General features: G+C 40.0%; 2 protein-coding genes and 1 pseudogene across 2 annotated transcripts; 1 reads left to right on the top strand and 2 right to left on the bottom strand.

Moving 5' to 3' along the window:
• Positions 1-176: 176 nt before the first annotated feature.
• LOC146627616 (E3 ubiquitin/ISG15 ligase TRIM25-like) lies at positions 177-2,738 on the bottom strand. The gene is made up of 6 exons (XM_085357250.1): positions 2,145-2,738; positions 1,966-2,061; positions 1,202-1,447; positions 957-1,110; positions 792-854; positions 177-706 (listed from the first exon to the last, which is right to left on the bottom strand). Exons 1-6 carry the CDS (start codon positions 2,736-2,738, stop codon positions 177-179), a joined length of 1,683 nt encoding a protein of 560 aa, XP_085213376.1.
• A 3,598-nt stretch (positions 2,739-6,336) lies between these two features.
• On the bottom strand, positions 6,337-8,716 carry LOC146627615 (E3 ubiquitin/ISG15 ligase TRIM25-like; annotated as a pseudogene).
• Positions 8,717-9,168: 452 nt separating this feature from the next.
• On the top strand, positions 9,169-11,457 carry tmem17 (transmembrane protein 17). The gene is made up of 5 exons (XM_085357249.1): positions 9,169-9,283; positions 9,445-9,548; positions 10,927-11,040; positions 11,154-11,297; positions 11,380-11,457. Exons 1-5 carry the CDS (start codon positions 9,169-9,171, stop codon positions 11,455-11,457), a joined length of 555 nt encoding a protein of 184 aa, XP_085213375.1.
• Positions 11,458-12,331: the final 874 nt, after the last annotated feature.

Raw genomic sequence — 12,331 nt, 5'->3', positions numbered from 1 at the left:
TCTGCCTTATCAATAACTTAGAGTGATCTGATCAATAAACACAAGTTTGAAAAAGTTTGTTTTTGGATGAACTTCATGAACAGGAAATCTAACTCACAACCGGTCACAAAATTGATTGATTGATCACACTTTATTCATCCCGAGGGAAATTGGCTTAAGGCTGCCAGCCGTGCCAGCTAGATGTTGCTTATTTTCAGTGTTGCACCAAGATCCACAGAAAACCCGGGATAGAGGGGCTCGGTGAAGGTTGTCTGGATTTGGTGCAGCAGTGTCAAACTTTCAACTCCAGATACGCTGTAAAAAGCCAGCGTTCCCTCTTCATAATTAAGGTGTACCCCTACTTTGTGGGAGACAGCCGGAGGAATTTGACCTTTGTGAAGATTATTGTGCCAGAATGTGCAACCAGAAGGAGAGCAGATTAATTTCCAGGACAGAGCATTGTGGCCAAAACAGCAATCTTTCCCTGAACCCTTTCTATCTATCCCTCTGTACGACACAGCCACCTCAACTATGCCACCATCCCACTCCACCTCCCAGTAGTGGTTTCCTCTGAGGCCCTTTTTACACAAAGCCTGGTAAAAGTATGTGAATCTGTCAGGGTGATCTGGATGAGCCTGGTCCTTGTCACACCATGATATCTCTTTCTTTGTATCAGAGAGGTAAAGACAAGCTGCTACAGTGTCAGGATCCACCTCGATTTTGGAGTCTGCAGGGAAAATGAAAAACTCATTGATTACGAAGGACTCGCTTAAGCTCTCAAATATGTCTGTAGTCATTAACATCATGCTTACTCTTATATTTCATCACAAGTTCTGTCCTTGTCCGTCCCTCCTGCGGCCTTGTCCTTCTTGACACTTGTAAGGAAAAACACAAAAAGCATAGTTTTTAAGTAAATAACATGAGACCACAGTTATGATGTTTAAAAATCTCAAATGATCCCAGATGATCACACTTACTGATGATTTTTCCAGAATAATCCGTCAGATCCCTTTTTTCTTCGTCGCTCATCTTTTTCATTTTATTCTTTTGTGCAGTGACGAACTTTGTCAAGTTGTCAAGCTCTCTGTGTGAGTCTGTGAGCACAGGGAGGTCACCCAGGGTTTGGAAGCCCTGCACAGGGAAACATTAATATTAATATTTAACCTCACAAACTGGATACAAAATGAGACATAAGCCTAAAGTATCAAAAAGCAGCCATAACCTGAAGAAACTGAATGGGATCCTCTGTTTGTGAAAGCTGACAGATTTTACTCTCTCTCCTCCTTAACTCAGACACTTCACGCTTCAGCTGCCCGAGGTGGTGTTCGGTCCAGTCCACTCCAGCTTTCTCAGCCTCTCCAACTTTCTCTCTCATCTCAGAGCACTTCTTCCTCAGGAAGTGGGTGTACAGCAGGATACGTTCCTCACAGACCCGCTCAAAGTCATCACACACCTCCCAGGCAGCGTCCTGTAGGAAAAATGTACTATTTGCCTGCTATGACTGTTACAATAGTGATCCAAGCCAACTAAACAAGTCACACTCAATCACTGACTGAATTGCTGACTTGTAAACTCTCACACCAATTTGGTGCTCAGCATCTTGGCTTAGGACACGTAGTAGTTAATACTCCTATTAATTTTAAATACTGTTTGTTGTTTTGTTTTTTTTACATTAAATGAATGATTGATTCTAAGCCAGGTTTGTTCACCCCTGCCACTGAGTCCCAAACATGAATCTTGTATTACTCTAACAGTTCCACTAACCTTTTGAAATAATGTCAACAGAGCACCGACTCACAGCTGTCATCGCACTGGCTGAAAACAAATGATTTCCCCCCCCTTAGCTGCACTGCTAATTTTTAAGGTTTACATACTTTTTCCACTCAAAATGATATAAAACTTATTACTTATTATGTATTTAAAAACACAAAAAAATCCTTTGCTGAACCAAACAAATGCATATTTATGTTTGTGGATAACACTCACTCTTATAGAGCCTGCAGCTTCCATCAGCTTTTCCATTTTGGCCTCTGAAGCCAGCACTCTGTCTGTGATTACCCATTTGGTCTTTTCCAGGTGCCTCTGTTAAACAAATGCAGAAACTTTTCAGGACCTCATAAATGCCGTGCAACAAATGTTTACAACATGGGACTAAACTGACTAACCTGCATCTCTTGCTTTTCTTCTGTGACGGATATAGTGTTATGGCCTTTGTGTTCATCCACCGCACACATGAGGCACAGGAACTGCCGATCGGTGCGGCAGTAAAGCTCCTGAAGTTTGTCATGACGACTGCAGATGCTTTCTTTGATCCTCGTAGAAGCTTTTACTAGTTTGTGCTTTTGTAGCGGTGGCACCTGAAAATGAGGTTCCAGGTGAGCCTCACAGTAAGAGGCTAAACACACCTGACAAAACATGTGAGCTTTGCGTTTCCTCCCTGTGCAAAGGTCGCACTGCACATCCCCAGGTGCAGCATAGATGTTATCATCAGAAGCTACGGTAGGAGCAGCTCCTTGTCTGGTTGTTTTCTTATGTTCCTCTAACAAGTTAGCCAGAATGGTGTTCCTCTTCAAAACAGGCCTTCTGTTAAAAGTCTGCCTGCACTGAGGGCAGCTGTAAGTTTCTTTACTGTCATGTTTTGTATCCCAGAAAGTATTGATACATTTCATACAGTAGCTGTGTCCACAAGTAGTAGTCACTGGATCCTCCAATAATCCCAAACATACGGAGCAGTCAAATAGGTCCACAGCGTGAGCCATTTTCTTCCTCCACAAGAGAAGTTACTTTCTATTTCTCTGAGGAAGGAGTGGCTTAAAGGCAGCTTGTTCCTAGTGGGAGGGCACTCAAGACCTCATTGACAGCACAATAAATGCCCGCTATTCTGATTTAAAGAATAACTGCATTAACTGGAAGTAAGTGAAAGTATTTGTGTGAAAGTATCAGCCTTTCATCAAATGCAGTCATGACCTGTTACCTAGATTCAAAGCTATTTCTCTTTCAGAAAAAAATGCCATTTTGATACAGGTCAGTAAAACAACCCCTGCTTTCCTTTTGGCTATTTTGAAAAAAGTAATTTGCTAAGTTAGAGTTTATTCTTCACGTTCTGGCCAAACCACAGGGCGCTAGTAGATATACATGATTTAGTGAGCTGCAAAACCTTTTTTAAAGCAATTAAATAAGTTTATTTCCTTTTTGTTATTTTGGTTCTTATGTTGGCAGAATTTGGTTTCACTTTTGAGTTTGTAACATTAACCTCCTAAGACCTGAACTCTTCCACGGCATGCATTTTTAGTTTCTCTTTGATATTTGGACATATTCGGCCCGATGAATGTAAAAACAAAGAATTACCAGATTTTTTTTTTTACTTTATTTTTGTTTTTAAGAAAAATAAGAGCCACATATGAGCATATTCATTTAAAATTTTGATAGAACAGTAGCAGTATAATGTCCTTGTAAGTGGATATCAGGCCCTTGTAAAGCAAAATTGAGTATTTTGGTCTAAATAACCCAAATGTTAATTAATTTGTAAATTCTGTAGTTGTCATGGTCCCCGTGCCTGCCCAGCCGGCCTCACAAGGCTACACTTGTGTTTTTTTCTTTTTCTCTTTCTCCCCCTATCTCTCTGCCTGGGCGGAGCTCACAGCTGGCTCCCGCCCTTGGCTCTCACAGCTGTTGGCGATCAGCTGATTATCCGTCTTATTTGAGGCTGGGTCACAGATCCTCTCATCGCGGGATGATTGCGCTACTGACGTTAGTCTACCTTTCCAGCTCCCGTGGTCTTATACCTTTACGCCCTGCCTTCGTGATTTGTGAGTGATTTCTCCCTTTCCCTGTTCCAGCTTATCTTCCCGGACCTGTGACCTCCCCGCGGTACGAACGTGTGTGAGGACGTGAGCGAGCGTGAGAGAGAGAGAGCCTTCCCCTAATCCCCTGGAACCCTGAATTTCCCGTCACTGTATATATTATTGCACGGGTGTGTAAATAAATCGTGTTCTGAGACATCAACCTGCTCTGCGCTTGAGTCCCTGCTTTCAGCCCGTGACAGAAGTAAACTGTAAATTGTAAATATTGTAAAACTTTTCTTCTGTCATTTAATGGTCGGGCATTGTACAGCAAGCATTTCACCCCCATGTCATACTGTGTATGGTTGTGTGTGTGTGACAAATAAAATTTGAATTTGCAATGTGATGTCCACATATGTGGACGCCAGGTCCTAAGAGGTTAAATAATATACAAATTAGAGATGGCACGATACCACTTTTTTATGTCCGATACCGATACCGATATCATAAATTTGGATATCTGCCGATACCGATATGAATCCGATAGTGTTTTTTAATCAACAAAACTGTTTTTTAAATATCTTGCTGCATTTTGCAAGTCTGCAAGTTCATACTCAAGTTTAAAACAATAACTACACTAAAGCTATTCTGTTATACCTGTATACAAAAAAAATATTTCATAGTTCAGCAATACTGATCAATCTAATAAACTTAGACCTACACCATCCTCCCTATTCTGGTATTTTAAAGAGTACTTAGCGTAAATATTAAGCAACCTAACTAATAGGGTTCCAACTCCCAGCAACAACAAACATAAATAAATAAAAAATAAGGAACCACCCCTCACGCGCCACCTTATGATGCTTAATCGACGTAATCAACCTTAATTTGATGCAGTGTGAAAAAAAATGCACAGAAATCAATTATTTTTCAAGAAATATTAAATAGATTCAACATCTTTCTTCAACAAAATTGCAGACTGCACAGATGGTACCTTCCCAAAGTAAAAAGTACTATAGCTTACTAGGGTATATATTAGACTTAATAGTCACTATATACAGTAATTGACTTCTATTCATTTTACATCAAATTAAAACTTTGGGTGTCAGATAATTATTTATTAAAAGCTCGACATTTTAAATGAGAATAAGAAAGAAAAGTATGTCTTTGTGCCCCCTTTTCCCTGTTCATGCCCTATCGGCCCCCCTGGCTAAACTTTGCTAGATCCGCCCCTGCACAGTTACCAGCGTCAGCTACGTAGAAAAAGATCCTGGTGTAGAAAGAAATATTAAATAAATTGTAACAACAGCTTATCAAGCTTAAACGTTCTGCTGTTGTTCAGCCGCTGGTTTGCTCTTTCTGGTGCAAAGTGGGCCAAAAACAAACAAGAGAGACTCACGACAGAAAAGCCGATCAGCTGATCATTTAAGCAGTTTCACGATTGAAGTAGCAGCCGGAGAGCGAGAGGCAGTCACTTGTTAAGCTTAACGTGGGAATGCTTTACAAACATTCAGAGATGGACTTACACACTTGCTTTACTTCTCTCGGGGATAACTTTGTCGGAGATGAAATGCCAGGTTGCTAGCGAAGCTCCACATGCTATCCAGACCACCGACAGGTCCGGCATGCCACAGCCGCTCTATCACGTGATGCATACTGCTCGACTGCTAACGTTCTGAGGTGAGTTACGGCGTGTTGCAAGTTTTGTGAGGTGCTTTCGTGATATTTAATGGATCGGATTACATTTTTTATTTTTCTCCGATATCCGATCCAGTAATTTAGGTCAGTATCGGACCGATACCGATACGTAATATCGGATCGGTCCATCTCTAATACAAATAAAATCCTCTATGGTAGTTGGGATAGGCTGGAACCTATCCCAGCTATCATATGGTGAGAGGTGGACGGGTCGCCAGACAGGCAACCATTCGCAGTCACCCTTATGGGTAATTTAGAATTACCGATTAACCTAAACCCCTCTAATTGCCTGTCTTTGGACTGTGGGAGAAAGCAAGAGTACCCAGAGAACATGACAACTCCACACAAAAAGGTCCTGGCCAGATGGTGGAATCAAACTTGGGATCTTCTTGCTATAAGGCAACAGTGCTAACCACCGTGCACCATAAAAATAATAATAACAGCGTCTTAAAATGCAGTTCTATGGATCTGTATTTGCAAGATTACACTTAGAAATGAGTCTTTTGAGAAGAAGAATTCCACTTTTATCGACATAATTAAACAGTCACATAATGGTTTAAGAATTCTCAGCATTGACATTTCTGTAGAGGATTTTCTCTATGAATATATTAGTGCATGTTTATGTAACTGCACCCTCTTGAACACTGTATACACACAACAGACCTCTGTGCACAAACACACTTGCCAAATAAATTCAGTTCAGTAAATGTTAGCCTAATGTCTTTAGCCTCACAAACAAAAATATTTTAAACAAGGACGCTTTAGCTATAATGAGCAAGAGTCAACAGACTGTATTATTATACTTAAGAGTACTTTGTGAATAGTGATAAACATGTACTGATACACCTGATGTAATTCTGGTGCTTCTGATGTCGCTTTACTCTGGTGTGATTATCCTAACTGAGGCTCCTCTGGAGACCATGAACCCAGGGTACAGAGGCTGGGAGAATGTGGTCTGAACTCTGTGAACGAGCACCATTTGACCAGAATCAGACACGCTGTAGAAGGACAGGCTCCCTCCCTTGTGGTTCAAATACACTCCCACTGTAGAGGAACAGGGGACGGGTATTCTAGTTTTGACTTCATTGTGCCAAAAAGCGCAACAGGAACTAGAAAGAGAAATGCACCAGGACTGGTCGGTGTAGCCGAAGCCACTTTCTTCCAGCTCTGTTCCTTTATAGCACAGGGCTATCTCAACCCGTGGCCCTTTCCATTCAACCTCCCAGTAGCAAACACCAGATAAACCCTCAGTGCACAACACTTGATCATATTTGGTAAATCTATCTGGGTGGTAAGGGTACCTCTGGGTTTTTTTAGCCCAGGTTACTTTGGTGTTTCCATCAGAGAGCAACAGGTTTTCAAATGCTGTGTTGGGATCCAATGTTATGCAGCAGGAATCTGAAAAGTACAATGTCAGGAAATATTAACTCAGTGAAATCAAAGTAACGGAAAGCACAGAAACTGAATAAAAATATGTACACTAAACAAATGACTCACACATAGAAAACTCCTCTCTTGTCTTGGGATCAGGATCAACTTCAACTAAAAGTACAAAACATGATATTATTGAAAGTAGCACTTCCTGTTCTATTTAATTAAAAATGATTAGCATGATTTTACTAAGCATTATTTTAGCTAACTTCTCATCTTACTTGTCTCAGATATTTGTGCAATGCTCTTGGCCACGTTTTCCATTTTGTCTCTCAAGTCAGAAATAGCTTTTGTGACAAAGTCGAAAGGTGTGTGCAGTTGGATGTTCACATCAGAAGACAGATCAGGTTCTGTACAGTCAAAAATGGTCTAGCAGTGCTGTAAACATGCAAAACAATAAACACATCATTAACTGCTGCCCTGCACACAATATGATCCACGTATTTGACTGTTTGCGCACCTGCAGGAAATTAATGTGATCTTCAGTGAGCGACAGCTGCTTCAGTTGGTCCTCTCGCTTCCTCAGCTCACTGATTTCCTTCTCCAGCCGATCCACAAGCTCCCCAGTGCGACTCAACGCGGCCTTCTCCTGATCTCTGATCAGATCGTTCACGGCATAGCGCCTTTTGTCTGCCTTCAGAACAATCTCAGCATAGGCTTTCTCATTTTGAGCAACTGCTGCATCACTTGAAGCCTGAGCAGTAAAAAATTCCATTTAACATCTCACAGTTGTTGGTTTAAGGGCTTAATTTAATTAATTTTATTTAATTTCTAGACAACTTCATAATTTTATCTTGTTAAGAATTTACATGACGTTTTGGAAGTGGCAAATTTATTCTTGATTACACTTTTTTTCCTTTGAGGTAACAAAAAACCTTCACGAGAATAGGACAAGAGGACATAAAGGAACAATGCTGGTTACTTTGCAGAAACAGATTTTTAAGGAAAACTTTACATAACACAGATTCAAAACTTCACCTTCAGTCCTTTAGTTTTCTGTCTTAGTTGCCGGAGCTGCTTCTCTTTTTCTTGAATGCCTTGCTGGATTATTTGTTTCTTCTTTCCAAGTTGTTTCTAAAAGCCATCATTACAAAATCATCAAAGTTTAAATTACAGAAATACAGCTGAATATAAAAAATCCCTTAAAACCCTATGACTGCTATAACAGAAGCTCTAGCAGTAACTTTAAATTGAAATTCACAACAGCATGGATGATGGTTGGAAGTCTACAACTATATTATTACCTGCTTATCTTTTCTCTCTGCTGCAGCCGAGACAGTGTCATGGCCTTTATGTTCGTCCATCACACAAAGGAGACAAACGCACTGCCCATCACTGCGACAGTAGACTTCGAGTAGCTTGTCGTGCTTGGAGCAGATCTTCTCTTGTATGGAAGCTGACACTTCGACCAACTTGTGCCTCTTAAACGCAGCAGACTTATAGTGAGGTTGCAAGTGAGTGGCACAGTAAGATGCCAGACATACCAGGCAAGACTTAACAGCTTTCAGCTTCCTCACAGTGCAGAAATCACACTCCACATCCCCTGGTCCAGCTTCATCCTTTACTCGCATGTTGGATTGTGCTCTCACAGACATTTTTACCATCAAATCAACCAGCACTGTGTTTTTCTTGAGGACGGGTCTTGGGTTGAAAGTGTGTCTGCACTGTGGGCAGCTGTAAATACCACTCTGATCCTCCTGGTCGAAGCAGCCATTTATACAGTCCATACAGTAGCTGTGGCCACAGTGAAGAGTCACGGGATTCTTCAAAACATCCAGGCATATGGAGCAGGAGAAGGAATGTAGTACTTCACAGCTCTCGGCCATCTTCGTTCCACATCTGTAACTTTCACTTTCAATGGAAACAAAAGTACAAGTGATTTAATAGTCTGTCCAAACACGTCCAAAAATCTAAAGCTAATGTAGCTCCACCTATAAATCTGCAGAGCTACTTTTCGATTATTATTATTATTATTTTTTTAAATGTTAGACATTTTTTCTCAAATATAAAGTTCATTATTAATATTTATTTATAAATTATTTATTTACTTACTTACTTACCACTGTGGTATATTAATACATTGTAGGCAGATGCGCTATTTAATAAAAGCACTAAGAGGAAAGGTGTCTGGTTAAATACAAAGAACATATTCCATGCGAGATTTAAACACAGAACGCGAGATTTCCCTGGTAGCCATGGAAACGACAACGGCGTTCAGTTTCTCAGTGAGGAAGAGGCGGAGTGGTTTTCCTCTTGTAATGTTTTTATTTAGCGGACCATGGAGCTCCCGGAGACACTTAGAAAACATTTAGAGGACTTTTCTCGCAACGTTTTGTTTGACCAGAGTCGGACGGAGTCTTCCTCTAAAGACCGCGACGCGTTTTTGGCACACGGTGAATGCAGCTAACGTTACTGATGAATTAGCATTGGTGTTAGCATTGATGTAGCTGCACTAATGGCTGTTGTTTACTCAAACTAAGCTTTCCAGTAGTTTATTTGCACTTAGGTTGCTTATTCGGTTCGTGTATGTTCTGCTGTTTGTATTTGTTTTCAGACAATCGAGTTCTTTCAAGCCTCCAGCTCCAGATGTCTCTGTACTTTAACATGTGGTTCTTCCCCTGGTGGTGGATCAGTGAAACTGTAATGCTGCAGCTTAAGGTATTATGCCAACATAATTCTGGTTTACAATCTTGACCCTTTCCACTCTTATTTAGATTGTTATGCACCTTTCTGTGGTATGCTGGATTTCAGCATCAGGGGTCCACCCTGTAAAGGTCGCCAGTGTGTCACTGGACTAACAAAGAAAGACAGACAACCATTCACAGCTACAGTCGATTTAGATTCAATAAATAACCTAACCTCACTAGCTGCATGTGTTTTGACTGTTGGTAGTACCCAGAGAGAACCCACACAAACACAGGGGGATCATGCAAAGTCCACACAGGACCTTCTTCCTGTGAACCAACAATGCTAACTACTCTACCATCTGCTGCATAGTTTCCTGGCCATGGATCCAAAGTGTGAATTTGATGATCACCAGGTCACTTAGTTATTACTTTTTCCCTTGTGACATGGTGCTCCATCCTGTCATGCTGGAAACTCCACAGGTGCCTGAAGGTCTCCCAGGTTAACATGTCGAATGTTTTCTGCAACCTACCCTGTGCCCGAGGTACTAAATTAAAGCCCCTAAGTTACACAAATGTTTGTGGGATACAATGAACGTGGGCACAAATTAAAGGGAATGAAGCTGCAGTAAATCCTGGAAAACTTTCAACTGGGTGCTCAGATTTTGTTTTAGTGTTTTTTGTTAATTATTTGTGAGCACCACATGAAATATGTAGCTCACCACTGAAACATAAATAGTTACTGGACAAAACAGCAACTGAAATAACAGTAAATACCAATTTTAAAGGTTATTGAGACAAAAAGGAGAATACATGATAGCAAGAAGACTATCGTGTATCAAAAATTACAAACCTTGGCTTCCTTTTATACTCAGTGTAGTTATTTAGCAAAAATCACATTCAGTTAAAAATATGTTAAATGTATTTGACCTTTTAGTAGTACTGTGTGCCACGTTTTCACGGTTTTTTTTTCTTTCAAAAACAGACTTTGTCCCAGTGTGTTAGGAACTGTAATCTTACCAATAAAAACATTCCAAAATACACAAGTGGTTATGAAGAGGAGCAGAAAAAAAAATCACATCATACGTTTAAAAGCAAGGATGTGGAAGAATGAACAAGATTTAACATTTGAGACACATTTGGCACTTTGCAAAATTTTTATATTTCAGTTGCTTTAAAGTCAACACATAAATATTTTTTGAGTGTTTTCAGCTGGACATAAAATCCCAAAACAGTAATATCTGACTTTTTTCGATACTTATTATTTTAAAAAATTTAATCTGAAAATGCAACAGGAAATTTGCTTGAGTTTATCTCAGAGTGTAGCATTTTAAAAAAAAAACATTACAAAGTGGATACAAGTTTTAGTGTTAGACTATAAACTGTGTTGTTTGGCTTGTTATTTCCACCAGTATCCTGCTTTGTCAGACTACTACAAAATCATCCTTGTTACTATTCTTATCCTGATGACGCTGATCGAGGCTATTCGACTCTACCTTGGTTATGCCGGGAACTTGCAGCAAAAGGTGCATTTATACATTCACATATGAAATAAGGATATTTGTATAATTATATGTAAAGAAACCCAGTGAGTGGACGGCAGAGATGAAAACTTGTCAAATGACTGTATTTGTTGAAGGTCCCAGAGCTGGCTGGATTTTGGCTCTTGAGCGTCCTGCTGCAGTTTCCATTAATCCTGTTTCAGCTCTTTAATGAAGCCATCCTTGTTCAGCCCCTGGAGAGAGGTGTTCACATCATCCTTGCCTTATTCATACTCACACAGGTATGGTAAGTTGCATTATCAACATTTTCAGAATTTCGTAGCTACATTTATTAACACGGATTGTATCCCTGAATGCTCCCAGGCCATTTCTGGTTTTGTTGCGCTCCGCGACATGGTCAGACACACAGAAAGCCAATTTCATCTGCGACAGTTTGACTGACTTCTCACACTCTGACGTCCACATCTGGGCAAAACCTCTGCTCACATCTCCAGGGTCACAGGCTAACAACAAGAAACTGTCACATTTTGTCTTAGACATGCTGCACGGGGTAGCTGCTACTCAAGATCCGTTATTGAAAATAGGGGATTTTTAACATATATTTTTTGTATTTTATTAACATTTATTTTATTAATATGTTTTCACATTTTGCATTAAAAAACATGAACATGATGTGAATCCTTTGTCGTTTGTTAGAAAGAGCCAAAGATGAAGATTTTTCAGCCATAAATCAGGTCTTTATCAGGGCCATTAACATTAAGCAAAAAGGAAAAAAAGTGATTAAATTCAGAGTCAATTTATTTATTTCATGTTTAATAAGAGGCATTTTTAACTATTCCTGGAGTTTTCCCTTCCCTCTGATCCATACTGAGTATTTTTTTTCTAGGGTTTCTTTTGTAAACAACTGTTGAAGTAAAAAAGAAAAAAAATTCCATCACTGACCAGTGAATAAATTAAGTGTGTACTTCTCAGATTAGAGGTTTTCGCTTGTGCAAGGCTGACTGTGATGTCCTTTTGACCATTACTTCTTGTGGAGTCACAGTTGTATGGCTTTCTTCTCCAAAGTGATAGAGCCTAATGTCCTTAGCCTGAAGCACGCTGACTGTGTCACTCTGTGGACGTGGAAGTTGCTCTCATGGGGGATGAAGGTAAAATACCCCTGTGTCTTTTGTCGTTGCTTTTTCTGAGGAAATTGAAAAAGGAGAGACCAGGGTTTAAATGAACAATGCTTGTATTATTATCATAATATTTAACAGAAATAATAAATCACAGAATTAAGAGGATAATGGAGAAGTTCACCTTATTCCTGTTAGGT

Source organism: Diplotaxodon limnothrissa, linkage group LG7 (assembly GCF_057381915.1).
Source record: "Diplotaxodon limnothrissa isolate DT_005_m linkage group LG7, D_limnothrissa_male_GT1.1, whole genome shotgun sequence".
NCBI classification, from domain to species: Eukaryota; Metazoa; Chordata; class Actinopteri; order Cichliformes; family Cichlidae; genus Diplotaxodon; species Diplotaxodon limnothrissa.
The sequence above is the reverse complement of the archived record's forward strand: the minus strand, read 5'-3'. Positions and strand labels throughout refer to the sequence as shown.